General features: G+C 34.4%; 2 protein-coding genes across 2 annotated transcripts in view; one reads left to right on the forward strand and one right to left on the reverse strand.

Moving 5' to 3' along the window:
- LOC114645666 (putative thiamine transporter SLC35F3) overlaps positions 1–8,626 on the forward strand; it is an 82,500-nt gene extending 73,874 nt beyond the window's left edge. Inside the window, exon 9 of the mRNA XM_051933640.1 lies at positions 9–8,626. The gene's annotated coding sequence lies outside the window, so the exon portion shown is untranslated. The remainder of the gene's footprint in view (positions 1–8) is intronic.
- Positions 8,627–8,711: 85 nt separating this feature from the next.
- LOC114651970 (UTP--glucose-1-phosphate uridylyltransferase-like) overlaps positions 8,712–18,489 on the reverse strand; it is a 39,604-nt gene continuing 29,826 nt past the window's right edge. The window contains exons 9-10 of the mRNA XM_028802108.2: positions 15,897–16,001; positions 8,712–9,759 (exon numbers count right to left, since the gene is read on the reverse strand). Coding sequence (XP_028657941.1) covers positions 9,652–9,759; positions 15,897–16,001 — 213 coding nt within the window. The 3' untranslated portion in view covers positions 8,712–9,651. The remainder of the gene's footprint in view (positions 9,760–15,896; positions 16,002–18,489) is intronic.

Consider the following 18,489-nt stretch of genomic DNA (forward strand, 5'->3'; position numbering starts at 1 on the left):
TCTCACAGAAGCCTGCTTCCAGCTTTATTACCTTGGTGCCTGATCCTGAATGCTAGCAGAAGAATGCATTTTCCTCCCTTGGTGGAATAGTTTGGCTAGTCAGTAAATGCTCAAATCTTTCAAAGTTGGCGGCTGATGCTGAGAGGCCTTGAATAATTGTGGCTTTACCTCCGTCTTAAATTGGACAGACAAACAGCATCTTTCTTTTGATCTTGACAACCTTGCAAATAATTTTGGTTGCATAGTCTTATCATCTCATCATGTCCTATCCTAGAAGCTTGAAGATTTATAATCTAACAGTTTGCTCTTTAAAGCTCTCTCATATGACAACAAGGCAGACATATGAGGAAAAAGTGTGGACTTTCAGCATGTGTAAAGACTGCTGTTTCAAAATCAAAAATCCCAAAACAAAGTTTATTTATTGGCATACATTGCTTTACAGATGTTCTGACTGTAGCATAACTAACATCTGTGTTCTGGTTAGAAGGCCAGAAAACAGAAGAGACTAAAATTTAAACTTTAAAAAAACCCTGCAAGACTCTGCCACCTGCATCTTCTTTTAATCTGGGAGAGCTGGGATCACAATGACGAATGTTTTGCGAACTTGAATGTATGAACACCAATACCAAAAAGAAAATTTCTGGATCTTGATCTTCAAGAAGTTCAAATTTTAAAATCTATGAGCAAGAAAGGACTTTCCTCCTAGCATGACAAAACAGATCTGATGTATGACAAGTCTATAAAATACACACAGGTATTGAATGTAAAGGGAGAAGAACTGACACATTATACAGACATTATTCTTTATAACAGTTTTATGCAAGCACGTATACTTTTTTGTAAAAAATAAATCTAAAATATATGACCATCTGCCTGTCCATTTCTTAAAAGATATTTTTTTGTGTTTGGCTTAAGTACCACTAGAATAGAACGAGCTAGAGGAACCAAATACTCTGGAAAGTGTATTTGGTTGATCCAGAATCTACAGCTCTGAAAGAACAACCATGACGGATGTTAGTACAGTGTGAGAGAACATCGAGACCACAACTCCATTCTTAGTTAGTGAATGTCGTATCCAAACTGGGGCTGATAATTCCTTTATTAAATTTTTAATATTTCATACTTTCACTAAAATTATTCACTTTTCAAGGCCACAGATTTCTTCTCATGAAAATAATATGATAACACTATAATAACAATTGATTATTGATTACAAACACTGGTCTGCAAAAAAAAAAAAAAAAAAGCTTTTAGATATTCTTTACAGAAAATATAAATTACACATGTAATTGTTTTAAATATGATTATTATTTACAAAAAGAAATGACTTGGTAATTTTCCCTCTTGTAGTCCTCTGAAGGTGCTTCACGGTGGACCGACAGACGTCTGCTAACACAGTCTCACTCCACTTTCCACTATAATGTCTCTCTGTCTGAGAGATGTCCTGGTGGGCCGTCTCCCTGGGTTCATCAAAGGGCCCCCATGTTCTCTTTTACCTGGTCAAGACAATGGATGGATCAACCCAACCTTACACATTTCTGTGAAAAACATTTAAACTACAGCATTATCTCTTCTGGACAATAAACAATAAACAGGCATCTTTCTAACCTTTTAAGTATAAATTCCTGGCTATTGTAAAGGAATAAGCCAAGAGAGAAAAAAATGCTGATCAAGAACCAAAATTATGTAGCAAATACTGATACTGTGATACTCAACTAATATTAAGACTGACATTTTTTCAGCTCAAAATAAACTTCAAATAATATTCCAAGCATGAAAGATACTTATTTTTAAAAAAAACTCAACAATTATTTTCTAAATGGTGTTTTTCAATAAATCCTAAATCTTGCAGAAATCTTACAGAAACAGCACATCTAAATGATTTTTTTTTGTGCAGACCAGTAAAACTTAAAAATTTTAACTAGAACTGAAGACTGAATTACTTCAATTTCAATAGTTTTGCAAAAAAATTAATCTTACAAGTTATATTCAATTAAAAAAGCATCACATTGAAATTACCCAGCTATTGTTTTTCACTTTTTTATGTATTTACAAACTTTCCGTTATTGTAAAATGCATGTGTATTAAGACTTGAAATGTGGGGAGAGGATGCCTATTTTATCTATCCCATTTAGTTAAATTAATATTAGACAAGGACATTTTCTGTAATTTTCTTGTGAATACCATGTGAAAAAAAACAAAAACAGGGAAAGAGCCAATGTCTGTATTTTCAAGGCTGTATAAAAAAACAAGAGAACTGGATAATGTCATGCAAAAAGAAGAATTTAAAGAAAGGGGATAACATTTTAAATTCTACTACTTCAAATATAAAGAAGATTAGGTTGCATAATTTATTCAGTTTGTATATGTCTGTGTTATTACAATCTGAAATATATCCCAGGATGGACAAAATTTCTTAATGTCAGGCATTAACAAACACATAATTTTATGTTTCCAGTTTCAATTTTATTTCTAGCTGTTCCAGTTAAGTTTTTTTTTAATAAATGCTAAAATTCTATCTTGTTAAATTAAAAAATAAATGGACTTTAGAGTATTGTGCATGAGCATTTTATTCTTGGCTCATGAAAGAGTCCTGCATGTTTGCTTGCCAAAGGTCCACAATCTATTTAGAGACTTTAAATATTGATGATTGACTCTTTAACCAGTAAGTCCTGACCTGATGGATCGCACTGCAGATAAGCAAACCAAAAGCAATATCTCTGTGAAGTTTTACCAGGTTGCAACACGCTACTTTAGAAAGACATATGTGTCACTAACAGACTGGCATGTTTGCCAAGCTATTTGCTTCCAAAGCACTTTTTGTTAGATAGAGAGGAGTCTTCTTAACTAGCATAACCTTAAAAAAGATTTCAGATAATTATCTCCCAGGCTTTTTTATGATTTTAAAATGTATTTTACTGTAAAGCTCTAATATAATGATTGCAATACAAGTCTTTTTATTGTCATATTAAACCAAATTGTTGTATTAATAGGCATGTACATAATTTGTAAATATCTTTTACAATAAAACTTTACTGACATTTTGTATATGATCACCTTTCTTCATCCATATTTATATACTTTTTCAAGCAATCAAATCTTTCTTTTCCCTGGATGGATATATGACAAGCCAATCTAACATGTAAAAATACTAGAAATTAAATCATTTTAAACAGAATTATAAAAAAGTTATAAAGCATACAAGAATTCCAGGATTCCAGTTATTGAGCAGGGGTGCAGAGATCAGAGCTGCTTCCTCAAGACTCCAGAGGACTGGGTTTGAATCCCGGCCTGTACACCATTTGAGCTGGATTTTGCATTTATCAAGTGTCCTAATGGGAAAGACGTACAGGTCAGGTTGTTTGTTGACTCTAATTTGACCCAGTATGAATAATGTGGATGCGTATATGAATTTGCCCTGCAATGGACAGTGTCCGATCCAGGCCTGTCTTCTACCTTACACCAAGAAGTACCAGGATGGATTCAGAATCCCCTGACCATTTAATGAAAAAAAAATTTGTCCAACAGAACTGTAGATACAGCACTCTGTCCATGAAAAAAATCAAAAATCTCCAGGAATTCAAAAGCTGCTTCCCTCTGGTGACTCTAACATTATCAGGACTTGATGACAAAATGGAAACATTAAAAGAACATTAATTATTTTCAGGGCCTCAGAGATAGGATTTAGCCATTAATTGGGTGCAGGCTATAAAGCATGTTTTAATTTAAATATACTAGGGGGCTCTGTCCCCTGCTCACTTTGCTCGCCAACTCCTGGGTGGGCGCTATGTGCTAGCCACTTTGCGGCTCTGTCGCTCGCGTATGGGGAAGCAGATGTACAATTCAAACAGATTGTTATTTTCATGGGAATTGTTACATATGCATAATAGAACTAACTATTGTACATTACGGCGGGTAATTAACCATAGTAAAAAATAGTAAAATGTAATAAATTGAAATAAAATTATGTTTCATGTTATGTTAGAGATATTCGTTGCATTATACGTTTTTGTTCTGTTTGGCTTTGAAATTAACACGGAAACACTTTTTAAACATACACATTTACTGTAAAATTTCTGTAAAAACAATATTTGGAATTAACTTTTCTTCAATATTGCATTGAATTTTGATTCTGTATTTGGACTTACATCTTGACAACACAACATATAACTGCCCGTGAGTGAATATCGTTTGTTTCTCTCTAATAAATAAACCGACTTTTTTGAATGTTTGTCTCTGCAATTTGTTACTTGTCATAGCAAAAGCTATTCTAACGTGAAATTGCAAATGTTTTAATGCAAATGGCATATCAAGATGTCCTTTAGTGTCTAATGTTATCCGCAGAATATGTACTACATTACCTTTCTTGTGGCCTGTTAAAATTTTACATGTTAGTCTATTGTCATAGTCTATTGATACACATTTAACCAATATGCCATGTAACCGATCGACAATGTTCGCATTAATTCATTTGACTTCATCGTTTCTTGGTGCTAGGATTGCCCGTGTACTAATTTCTTCTGTTGATAACCCTTCAGGATAAAATTCCTCAATAAGATTTGGACATATTAAGTCTTTTTTTATTGGGATCTTAAAGTGAGGAAAACATAAAAATGTATAAGAGCTGAGAGCGCAAAAACTGTGTCTGACAAAAGCATTCACACAAATGAGACGTGAGAGGACCGTGGGCGTGGACCGGTAACCAGAAATGGATTTAGAGGAGGGTGGAACCCACTTGAAAAAGTCTCTTGGCAATAGTCTTCTCTCAAGATTTTCTTTTATAATAGAGAGATTACCAATGGTGTTACAGATATAATTAAAAAAGCAACTTAAAATCCCAATCAAATGCAATTAAGCAAAAAAAAGTAGGCTATTGAAGTGAGATATCATTCATGACACCAAAAGACATTGTTTCATTTGCTTTCTTCTTGGTGTCCTCTATTGCTGTAAATATTTTCATTCACTGTTTTCAGATCTTCAGTCAAAGTATAATATTAGATAAAGGGTACCTGAGTGAACACATTTTTACTTCTCTTTATAATTTATTTTATTTATCCTAACAAGAAAACTAGTCAGCACAAATTGTCACTGTGTGTGAAAGTAATTGTCCTCCACTGAAATCAACCAAATTGAAGAGTTAATACAAGTCAGCTGATTGCACACAGCTAGGCTTCATTACAGCCAGCCCTTCTCAATATGAACCTCACTTACTTTGACCCTCACTAACAATGTACATTGTCCAGCACAAAGATTCAACAATTTCATAAATTCTTTAACAGGTCACAAAAAAAAATTGTTGATATCTCTCAGTCTGAAAAAGGCAACAGAGCCTGAGTGTGAAAAAGGCACTTCTAAGTGCACGTCTACATTTCTAAGGTAATGTTACTTCACTGACCCACAGTGGCAGCCATATTCTCCAAATGGAAAAGAACATGGAAGAGTAGTGAGTTTTCCCAGGAGTGCCAAACACAACTCCAGTTGTGCAGCACAACATTCAGGAAATCACAAGGGGTTGTAAAATCATCTAAAGAACTTCAGGCATCTCTTCCCTGAAAGCTACTTTGCAAAAATTAACCCCATTACAGAGTAGCAAAGCAGAGATTGCAACTACCAAAAAGATCATACAGTAAATGCTCATCTCTCAATTGCCAGTAAATGTATGATCCAAATTTTCCTCAAGCCTTTTAGAAAAATGTTTTATGGAAACATAAGAGAGCAGTCCAAATCTCCTATGTCTCACATGAATAAAACCCAGCATTCTGCAATAAGGACATCATACCAATCGTAAAAACATGGTGGTAGTAATGTGATATTATACAATGCTTTTCTGCATTACAACCTGGACCACATCTCTAGATGATGTAATAATGAATTCTGCTCCATTATATGAAATTATTAAAATCAAAGTTCAATTACCCATCAATGTGCTGAAGCTCAAGTCTAGTTGTGTCATGCAGCAAGACAATGACTCAAAACACAAAAAGAAAGTCCATACAATAATGGATAAAAATAAACAAATTAAATGTTTTTGACTAGGCAGGTTAACCTGCAGACTTACAGAAAGTGGATATGCTGTTGTACTTAATTGAGCAGTTCCTGCAGTGTTTCTAAATAAAAGTAGCTTTGCAAAGAAAAGTTGGATAAAATTAATCCAAAATGTTAAGAAAGACTGATTGGTGTGTGGGTGTGTGTGTGTGTGCCCTGAGGTGGGTTGGCACCGTGCCCAGGATTTGTTTCCTGCCTTGCGCCCTGTGTTGGCTGGGATTGGCTCCAGCAGACCCCCGTGACCCTGTGTTAGGATATAGCGGGTTGGATAATGGATGGATGGACTGATACTGAATTAAAGAAAGTGTTTGGATGGATTCATTGAAGCTAAAGGTGGTACATCCTGTTAGAAAGTGTAATGAGATATTTCTTTGCCACATAGTGCTACTTGGTATAGTATAACTTTGTTTAGTCAATAAATACCATAATAAAGAAAACATATCTTATTTGTTAACCCAGGTGTCTTTTATCCAATATTAAACTTTCATTGAAGACTAGTAATGAGCAAACTCCACGGTGTTCCTTTTGTCTTTGGAGAAATCACGGAAGTATTCGAGAAGTATTCGAGAAGTCAATGAGGACGGACAAAAAAAACTAGATTTGACTAAATTATAATGGTGCAATCATCTTTAAAGTGTCCCTGATGGCTAGGGAAACATCTGCCAACTGTACTGGATCAATTACTGTGGCCAAAAAGGTGACCTGACCTGCCAACCACTGCACCACTGTGCTTCCATGAGATCAAAGAAGAAAAACACAGTCAGAGACAGCAAACGTATATTTTGTTAAAACAAAGCAGAAATACAGAAATCATAGTCAAAAGTCAGAAAAAATACATATGTCGTTTTATGTTGATTTATGTGAAAAAGTATTGCTTTGTGTGCTTTTTAGAAAACAGCCCGGCAGCAGTTCACCACCCCTGCCCCTTGCACTGCCACTGCCACAGCAGTGCACAGGGCAATGCACGCAGCAACAGACATTTTATGTTGATTTATGTGAGAAACTATTGCTTTGGGTACTTTTCAGAAAACTGAGATTTTTGGAAAAATATTCAGCCCTGGGAGAAGTGTGAAAAAAATCAGCCCTTAAAGAATTAAAGGCAGAAAATTCAAAGTGGCATGTCATGATTGAAGCTGCAGGCTCTCCAAACTGTCTGTGTTGATGCTTTGTACTTTTTCTTCTATCAAAACGATAAAAATATCTAATTAATAGTAACAAATGTTTAATTATTATTGTTATTGCATAGAGTCTCCTGTGTTTGGTTGGCATCAGACTCTTTCATTTTTTATTTTCATTCTCCACGTGGCTAATTATGTGTGCAGACAGAACAAGTTATTTATATATGTATGAACTTGAATTATTTACTTATCTGTTAAGCTCCTTAAATTCAGTTCACCAACTGTACACAATATTAATGTGTCTTTATGGCTTTACATTTTATAGCATTTATTTTTAGGAAAATAGAAAAAAACTGGTATGAATACTAATTCTATAGTAGTTCACCAGCTGTCTTAGCACATTTCTCTGCTAACCCAGAGTTTCTCTCAGTGTTCCAATCTGCAGTGTGTCAGTCAGTAGGCTATCAGTACTAACTGTGAGCATGATGGTGTGCTCTTCATAGTACCAACCAATGCACGACCATGCCTTCGTGAGATCAAAGGAGAAAGAACATAGTGAGAGACGCACAAGCTTTGTAACCAGTCTGTAAAGCAAATGATCAGCATTACATACACTGAGAGTCATCCAGTGTTGGCTGTTACAGCTCTGGGGGGTGTCATGCTGACCTCGCAAAGCATTATGGGACGCTGAAGAAAAAGTTCTCCTAAACCGGATGAATTATCGTTAAATAATTTGCGGAACAAGGGTGAATGTGAAATCAGCAAATTCACTGTGAATAAAGCTTTGGCGAAATTTGCTGATCAACACTTTTGAAAGTTCAGCATTAAAATTCTGTAATAATGGAGGAAATCAGGGAGAGGACAAATACTTTTTCACTGATTTGTATATTGCTGATACCTGCTTGAACCAATTCTGTTTTATAAATGACAATTTGTAGCGTTTATCAGAGTTACTTATGCATGGACACCAGAAACAGATTTAAATCAGAAATGGTAGCAAAATAAAACTTATTTTTAAAATAAAAACAAATCCATCTAATTCAGTACAGCATTTTCTGTAATAAATTTTGTTTTTCATTATTGCTATAAAACAAATTTTATAAAATATTCAGACAAGGCAGTTAATTTATCCAAATAAGTTGAGAAGAAAACACTCTACCTGCAGTCTTAGATGAGATTGTGCTTTGCTTGGTACAAAAGTTTGTTGATGACTGTGTCCTCCCATCAGGTCCAATGCATTGCTGCTGCCTGATGGGAATCGTAGTCCCTGCATCGGCGCTGGATTTTTGACTGCCCACCGTCCTCCCATTACTACCCATTACTATCCCTATGCCTGTTATGCCTTATAGCCTAGATTTAAAGTTGGACTAACAGCAACACACATGCAAACTCAAACATACAATTTACAATTTTAAATATATATACACTTAAATGTATTCATAAAAAAATCAAAATACAGTTGCACATTGGTATCGGTATAAATAGGCAGTAGAGTAAGTAAACGTCTATAATATTTAAAAAGTTCTTAATATTTGGTATGTTCTAGTAATAACCATCATTTATTGCACCAATAAATATTTTTAGTATAAAATCATAATTAGCAATCAACAACTGATAGTTTAAGTTACCAAGTGAAAAATAAGAAAAATGAACAAAAAAACACAAAATATTCATTTACACTTACATTTTAAAAGGAGTGGAACAACTATCAACTTGTCTTTCTTTTCTAAGTATTCTTTGCAATGTTGCATAAGAACCAGTACTTGCTAATTGTGTAAACAAGTGTAACACCTAGAAAGGTATTCCAAGTATTCTATGGTACACTTCCAGTTGCCAGAATGGGAGCCATTAAATGGAATACAGTCCAGAATGCCAATGGCTAGCGGCAGCATAGTTATAGTGTAAATCCATGTTCTTAGTCAAAGCTTGAGGGATATAAAATATAAAAATTAATACTTTAACTTAGTATGGTGAAGTCCTAGCTGGGATTAGAGAAGAACAAACAGATAAGCTAGTGGAGACATTTGGAGATCAGGTGGAATCACACTGGCAGTTACACCTAGGATGGCTCTGGACAAGACTAATATAGGAATAAGGTGTGTATATCATTCCTTCCTTGATCATTTTTTTAAGTGTCTTCAACTTAACTCTCTCTAAATTACTTTATAAAAATAATAAATAGTTGGTATGAATTTCAAACGAATGTCAGCAGCCTCCTGCATAAGCATCCAAAAGTTTCCAAATATTTTTCTTTTTATAAACTATAAAGTAATTGTTCCATTCACTGCTATTGTTGTAAAAACAAAAGAAAATCTTATACAGTAGTACAAAAACAGTAATGTACATTAAAGAGAATAGCCAGTAGAAAATGGCAACTGCAAAATCCAGTAAAAACATTTTTCCAGTCTGTCTGTCCCCATAAAAAAAGTCTTCAAAGAGTTTCTAACATTCCTTGAATGGAAGGAAAGAAGAAAGAAACCTTGGTGGCTCAGTGATCTAGGAGACTGAGGTTTCCAGAAACCACTTTGTTTTCAAGCACAGAACCGCTTGGGATGGTGATTTTACATCCATGATTTGCGATGATAATCACTGATCCCTGCAAAAGACAATACGTCCAAGTTAGTTATGCTCATTTATATACAAATATCAGTTCAAAATATCTGTAACAAATGACTATTAACCCATATACACTGAAAAACCATAATCTACTATAGAAACAATTGTGAGGACATGTGATGGATATGTGTTTCCACAAATAGGTCACAGACTCCAGTTCAGTCCCCGACATTTGTATATACTCTGTGTTAACATGGATTCAAAATGACTGTCACGTTTAAACCAGCCCCATAAGTTACCCTGTGATAGGGCTGGTCTTAGTCGGGCTTCACTGCCTATGCTGGCTTTGGCTCCTGGTAACAGTTTGAGAAACTTCAAATGAGCAGCATCATCTTGTAACTGAGAAAGAAGTGTTACAAAAAAACAGGACATTTAATTCCTATGGCAGTCAATGTCTCAGTAGATTTTGCATGTTCTTCCTGTGCTCACGTAAGTTTTCACTGGGCAATATTTTTTTCAAATGCATAGTAATCAATCTATAAATTCTCATGCCTGCCCCACATATTGAGAACAAATGTGCTAACAGAAACAGCTTGCTGTATATTAAAAAAATATTTCTACATGTACAGTACATTTGGTGTTATTCTCAATTTGTAGATATTTTTCTTTGCCACATATGGTCTGGATGTGATTACATGGTCATCATTAAGTCAATGTCCATATGCACACAATCTAAAGGTGACATCACTGGCATGAAAATGGGAGCCATTTTATTGAATCTCAGGTCCTTGAGAACTGCTGTTCTTTGTTGCACTGCTCACATGCTTGAGCACAGCCTAAAAATACCTAAACTTATTATACTTAACTAATTTTTAGATGTTGACATTTTGCTCTAAAATCTCAATTTGTATCTGTGTTTTTTCCTCTAAGTACTTTACCTAAATTGAAGGTCCCTATATTTTGAATATCAGTATTCTAGAGAAAAAAAATATAAATTGATCTCTTTTTTCTTAATGAAATGAAAAAGTGATTATGTAATTTTTTTCATATATAGCACCTTTCACAGGCCAAAGCTGAAAAGCACCGCACCATGATACTGGTGCTGATGATACACAGGTTTATATTCCTGTCTGCAACTCTACAACAAATCAACTGCACAACTGTCTGTCTGAACTAAGATCCTGGATGGCTAATAATTTTCTTGACCTAAATCAAAATAAAACAGAGGTGCTTATAGTGGGTCCATCAGCTAAAGCCCAAATTGGTCTTGGACTTCTTGGCTCTTTCTCTGTCTTTTCCAAACCTCAAGTCTGCAATCTTGGTGTTACCTTTGATAGTAACCTCTCTTTTGAGAAACAAGTAAATTCTGTAGTCAAGAGTTGCTTTTTCCAAATTCGTCTATTAGGTAAGATAAAGTCTTTTTTATCTTGTAGGGATCTTGAGATAGCTACTCATGCGTTTATTTTTTCTCGCCTCGATTACTGCAACTCGCTGTATTCTGGGATTAACAAATCGCTGATACACAGGTTACAGTTGGTCCAAAATGCTGCCGCTCGCTTTCTGGTTGGGGCAAGAAAGTATGACTCTGTTTCTCCTATTTTAGCTTCTTTACACTGGCTGCCTGTCAGTTTTCGAATTGATTTTAAAATCTTGCTACTAGTTTTTAAATCTTTACATGGGCTTGCTCCTGCCTATTTATCTGAACTGTTTGTTTTACACCAGCCATCCAGAGTGCTTAGATCTTCTGGCCATCTGTCTTTGGTTGTTCCTCATACCAAGTGTAAACCAAGGGGGACAGGGCTTTTGCAGCTGCTGCTCCTCGCCTGTGGAACTCTTTACCTCATCATATAAAGGAGTCGTCTACAATTGAACTGTTCAAAACAAGACTAAAGACTCATTTCTATTCACTTGCATTCCATGAACTTCAGTAATACTGATGGTTTCCTCTTTGTGATTATATAACATTACTTTTATTTTTATGTATATAACATTACTTCTATTTATTATGTATTTTATTTTATGTTCATATATTTTATTTCTATTTATGTTTTATGTTAATTATTTTGTTTTTCTTTTATTCTATTATTGTAAAGCACTTTGGCCACAGCATTACTATGTTGTTTTAAATGTGCTATATAAATAAATTGACATTGACATGATACAGTCAAAAAAATGTACAGTTAAAAATTCACATATAAACAAAACAGAACAATATGACTTACAGGAATGCTACACAAAGGCTTGTCCAAAGAAGAACGTCTTAAGTTGACCTATGAATGTCTAAATTAAATGAGCCAGACCGAGGACCAGGGGGAGATTATTCCATATTAATGGTGCAAAAGACTGAAAAGCATAGTCACCACATAGCTTTAGTCTGGTGCATGATTTCCCGGATCTATGAGCTAAACCAGCAATGTGATGACACACAAGGTCACTAATGTACTGGGGGCCTGGCTGTGGAGGGATTTATAAGTGAGGAGAAATATTTTGAATTGAATTTTTAATTCTAACAGCAGCCTATGGAATGAAGTCTAAAGAGGTTTTTCAGATGAAAGAATGACTGAGAGACCTTACATGGGTATCAAAGGTGAGGGTCTGTTCAAAAATGACACCCAGATTACAAAGAGATGTTCGAGTGTAAGTAGATATCTTTGCAATTCTTTGATTAATGACAGGATGCAAATCAGGTGGGGCAAAGATCAAGACCTCAGTGTTCTGTGGATTTAATCACAAATAACTGACAGATAATTATTAGCTTCGAACAAACAATAAACCACGAAAGCTAGCTTGTGTAATTGTTGAAGCTTAACGGAGCAGTAATGCTGAATCTCATCATCATATAAGTGGTAAGAGACCTTGTCAAACAAACTAATAAACTGAGCTCAGAGTAAAATATATAACAATAATAAAAAGGACCCCAAGGACAGATCCTTGAGACATGCCACATGACAATGAGGAACTTGCAGAAGAGTACTCACTCACACAGATGGAAAAACGTCTATCATATAAGGTAGGTATGATGAGAACCAGGCCAAAACTAAACCCAAAATGCCCACAAGATTATGGAATCGGTTCAGGAGGACCCTATGGTCAACAGTATCAAAGGCAGGTCTAAGATCTAACAAAATGAATACTAAACACTGTGCTGTATCAGCAGCCATATTGTAAGTAAATCATTGCAAACTTTTAAGAGAGCTGTCTCTGCAGAGTAGCATTTCTGGAAGCCTGACAGATAAGGATCTACTACCTTCTTCTTTTTAAGAAAGTCATGCGACTACAACTCAACAACGTTTTCTAGAATTATGGCAAGAAATGGAAGCTTGGAGAAGGTCCTATAATTTTTGGAACAGAGGCATCAAGGTCTGCATTTTTAACAACAGGTGAACAATACCATGCTTGAAGGAACTAGGTACATTACCAGATGGCAGAGAAAAGTTTAAAATCTATAACAGAATAGTTTCAATGGAGTCGAGAACTTTTAAGAATAATGGTATAGGCAAAACATCTAGCCTGTTACCTAATGGTTTCATTTTCATAATTATAGGCATTAGATCATCCAGGAACATTGTAAAATCATTGTGAGCATTTAACAAAGACAATTTAAATCATTACCGATTGTTTCTTCATTTACATTTACATCATTTAGCAGACGCTCTTATCCAGAGTGACTTACAACAGTGTTTGTTAGTTTTTTTCGCATACCCCTTGGGGTCAGAGCGCAGGGTCAGCCATTGTACAGCGCCCCCTGGAGCAATTACAGGTTAAGGGCCTTGCTCAAGGGCCCAGCAGAGTAGGATCTCTTTTGGCAATGACAAGGATTCGAACCGGCAACCTTCGGGATACCAGCGCAGATCCTTAGCCTCAGAGCCACCACTCCGCCCCAGGTGCAGACACTACAGTATACTGGCTTTAAACTTCAATTTCTATTTTACAGACTACTTTTGTATTTCTTTATGTTATCTGCATTCTTAAATCTTTAATTACAACAACTTTAACCATGGTCATTGTGTACATTAATTGCAATACAATATTCTTTCCAATGTATAATTTACCATCGTCAACAATCAACTATAAAGATACATTTTCAAGACATAAACTGATTATTTTATCTACCAGGCAATTAAAAATAACGTGTCTCCCACTGTAAGAAACATACTAGAAACATACAATAATAAAACATTTGCCTATAATAAAATTACATCATTATAATATGACTATGCTTATATTGCTATACAAGGGCAGTATAGGTTTAGTAAGCTTAAAAAATGCTTGTTGCAAATCATAATGAATTTTAAGTATTTACTGCCACCAATATTCCTTTTGTATCTCATGAATTTGATTAAGTAGGTCTGGGAATCTTATGTTATGTTATAACTAAAATTTGAAAATAAATTTGTTTTTAAGTGGATGGCATACTTTGCTAAATTTGAAATGGCAAACATTTTTAATTAAAAAAGTTTCCCTGTCAAAAGAGTCAACAAAAAGTGGGGCATAAATAATAAAACAGAAATAAAATGAAAAATACAAGGGGGCTTATTAATAATAATGTTGGCCAAGTTATAATTAGGCAATTTATATTCAGATTTCACTTATGTTAAATTTCATAAATAATTTCATTTCTTGAAGTAGATGAGGCACCATCATTTTTTTTTAACATTTTCCAGTTCAAAGAGACAAAAGAGCTGAACACCATTTTTTCAATTCTATGCAGTCCATTAAAGAAAAAAAAACATCATTTGACTTTAGACTGTTATACTGGGCTTTTAGGCTATTATACTATTTAAAAAGTCAGGGAGATAATTGGGGAGTTTACTGATCTAACTTTTCTAAACAATTGTATACCAATGTAAACATCTAAAAAACAATTACATGAGAAAAGCAAAAATTTCCCTCTATTTCCATCTGGTAGATTATCTAATTGAAAAAAGGATTAAATGTATTTTAGCAACAAAACATGTTTTGTGAAACAATTCGTACAATAGGAATATTAACTTGTTGACGATCAGATTATCCTTAATTCCTCACCCCTTCCTCCATTAAAGGTCAAAGTTATCTATTCACAATCATGGTATATATGCATTTTGTCACGTGAAATTGTGTTCTAAAGTTGTGTTTTCTATAAATGTTTTTAAAATATCTTGCCTGCACTGGTGTTTTATAATCTAATTACTACGGGGCCTCCATTACCTCACCAGAAAATTAAAGACTAAAAACTTACTGAATATGGCAACTATGAAGCTGCAAAAACTTTAATATAAGAAATCATGCCTTCCATGTTTCCTACGCATGATCTGAAAATAATAATTTCATTGCATACTATTTTTCTTAATATAAGGATGTATTTTCTATTTGTTACTACTTTTCACAAAACGTTTAAAAATTGGGGATTGGTGATACCAGCATGGGAGTGTCATTTTATGGTATTTTGAGGTTACTGATCATGATTATGATAACGCTTTTGATATTTGATTCTTTACTTAAGCGTGGGAAATATTCTTCTTCTTCTTCTTATTATTATTATTACCAGTGGTTCTGGCCCTCTAATAGCCACTCCAAAAACATTAAAAATGACAAGTTTTATACATAAGCATAGGGAGTGTTGTTTTAGACTATTTCAAGGTCATTGATTAAGAATATAATGTAATTTTTGATTTTTTTTTTTATCCTTTACTAGGGACCTAACCCTTTATGGAATTCTACTAGAGGTGAAAAATGATAATTTTCTATTACAATCCAGAATACGTAGACTTAATTATTTAAATTGATGCATACATTTTAATATTTCAAACATCTGACATAAATATTCTTGTTTATTATACACTTTTGCCTCATGAAGTAAAATATTACATTTCTTATGAGCACCCTGAGTTAGTCTGGTTTATGTTAATTCTGAGTTTTTATGTGTTGATTATAATGCATGACTGAAGGAGAGTCCTAGTGAGTCCTCCATATGTCTCAGGCAATATGTAATTCCTCCCTTTATATATGCGACTAATACATGATAGCACACATTAAACATCATATAAAGGGTATATTTTATATTATAAGTTTTGATAAATAGATTTAACTAAAATATAATAGTGGAACTCTGCCTCAAATCTTTATCTTGGGTGCCTAGATTTATGTTATATGACACGGTTAACTTTAAAAAAAATGTATAAGACATCTTTATTTTACCTTTAGAACAACATCCTTTCCAAAGGTAACATCACCAGACACAGTTAAATGGTCAAGTTCCACAAGATTTGGTATGTTTTCAAAACGAATTTGTAAGTCACGGACCTGTAAAAAACATGAAAACACCATTTCTGCACAAAAGTAACTTAAAAAACACACACACACACTCTCTGCTCCTTTAAACAAAAAATACATTAACTATGAACACTAAAATTGTGTTAATCAGAGCTAATATAGTTCAAAACTTTACAAAAAACTTTACATTCACATTTAAAGTTACAGTATTTTTAAATTTCAGCACACATATTACTCAAAAAATATTATTTTAGTTACATGTAAAAATTCTATTTAAACAATGTCAGTTATTAAAAACTTAGTTAACTCAGGTTAGTCTAACAGTAGACAAGTAAATCACTCTAGCTGTAGTGTAATACATTGGGTTGGCATCATTTATTTTACTTACTGAAACTTTTTCAAATTAATCACTCAAGAAACAGAAACCTTTCTTAAACTAAGTTACTGCATGGTAATTTAACAAATATGTGTTGACTGCAGACATTCACATTTCTTAAATGTAAAATAGTTAAGGTAAATACAAAACAAGCCTTTATTTAAAGAATTGTTATTTCTATTTATTACTGTAGCTAATAACAGTTCTTTTTAAAATATGTTTCTTAATACCAATTTTATATATCAAGCCGCCAATTACACTCAATATATTATCACTTGAAATAACTTTCTGTCATCAGATGGAGAGGAAAAGTGTGGTCTAACGGAGATTGTGTAACTAGTTTGCCAGATTATAGAAGGCAAGGTATCCCAAAGCAAATATGCCGCACTCCAAAAGTCCTTAATTATTTTAATTTTCTGTGTCATTGTATGAAGAGAAAGAAAGTATTCTCTCACCTAACAGGTCTAAACGCTAAAATAGTATTGTTACAGGAGACCCACTTATTAAGAAAGGATCAGTTCTGGCTGCAAAAAGACTGGACTGGCCAAATGTTCCATTCCAGCTTTACAAAGAAAACTAGAGATGTGGGAATTCTTATACATAGAACAGTCTCATTTGTAGTGTCAGATGTAGTATCTGATCTTGAAGGGAGATATGTGATTGTCATGGGTAATTTATTTAACTGTAAAGTGATTTTGATAAATGTTTCTGCACCCAATGTGGATGATAGGAACTTCATCCAAAATGTATTTGCATCCATTCCTAAAATTATAATGGCTGGGGACTTTAATTGTGTTTTAAATCCACTCTTAGATAGGTCTCCTGTCACAGGGGTGATGACATCTAACACTGCAAAGACAATTACACAGTTTGTAACTGACCACAACTTATCAGATCCCTGGAGATTTCTAAACCCAAACTCAACAGCATGTTCCATCTACTCACCAGTGCATCATTGCTACTTAAGAATTGATTATTTCTTTGTAGATAACAATTTTTTGCCTATGATTAAATCTTGCAAGTACAACGCTATTGTTATGTCCGACCATACCCCTTTGATCTTGGAGGTAAAATCGTTATGCCTCACATACTCATCTCGCAGATGGCGTCTTAACCCACTAATATTAGCAGACGAGAACTATACAGAATTTATCCATCCATCCATCCATTATCCAACCCACTATATCCTAACACATGGTCACGGGGGTCTGCTGGAGCTAATCCCAGTTAACACAGGGTGCAAGGCAGGAACAAATCCCCAGCAGGGCACCAGTCCACCACAGGTACAGAATTTATGTCCAAAGAAATCAATGTTTTTTCTAGAGACAAATACATCCTCAGAGGTCTCTGCAGAAATACTCTTGGAAACCCGGAAGGCCTTCTTAAGAGGACAGATTATCTCATATCTTTTCCACAGAAATAAATTGGAAACCAAGAAGGTATCACAGCTAAACAGTGAAATTACTAGAATAGATCAAGAACATGCCAGGTGTCTAAGTGAGGCTCTTCATAGGAAAAGGCAGGCTCTGCATTCAGAACTCAACCTCTTAACAACTAAAGAAACTGAACAACTCATTTTAAAATCAAGACATCATTACTATGAACATGGAAAGAAAGCTAATAAGATCTTAGCTCAACAAATCCACAAGCAAGAAGTTCGCAATGCAATCCCAGCAATCACCAACACAAATGGAGACAAAATTCTTGACCATAAAAATACAATACACACATTTAGGTAATACTACAAGTCCTTATATTCTACTGAGTTTAAAGTAGACAAGAAACAATCTAATGCATTTCTGGATGCATTACAGATACCACAAATAGATACTCTCAGTGCAGAGGAATTGGATAAACCTTTGGCACTATCAGAATTATTAGATGCTATAAAGTCACTTCAGAGTGGGTAAGCAGCAGGGCCTGATGGCTACCCTGTCGAATTTTATAAGAAATTCTCCACTCAGCTAGCTCCTGTTTTATTAGCAACATTTACAGAAACTAGAGACAATAAAATTCTACCTCATATCATTAATCACCATCTTTTCTTAACAAAATAAGGACTTATTACAATGTGCATCATACAGACCAATTTCACTTCTGAATAATGATGTTAAGATACTTTCCAAAGTCCTAGCTAGGAGG

The sequence above is a fragment of the Erpetoichthys calabaricus genome, chromosome 1 (assembly GCF_900747795.2).
Source record: "Erpetoichthys calabaricus chromosome 1, fErpCal1.3, whole genome shotgun sequence".
NCBI lineage: Eukaryota > Metazoa > Chordata > Cladistia > Polypteriformes > Polypteridae > Erpetoichthys > Erpetoichthys calabaricus.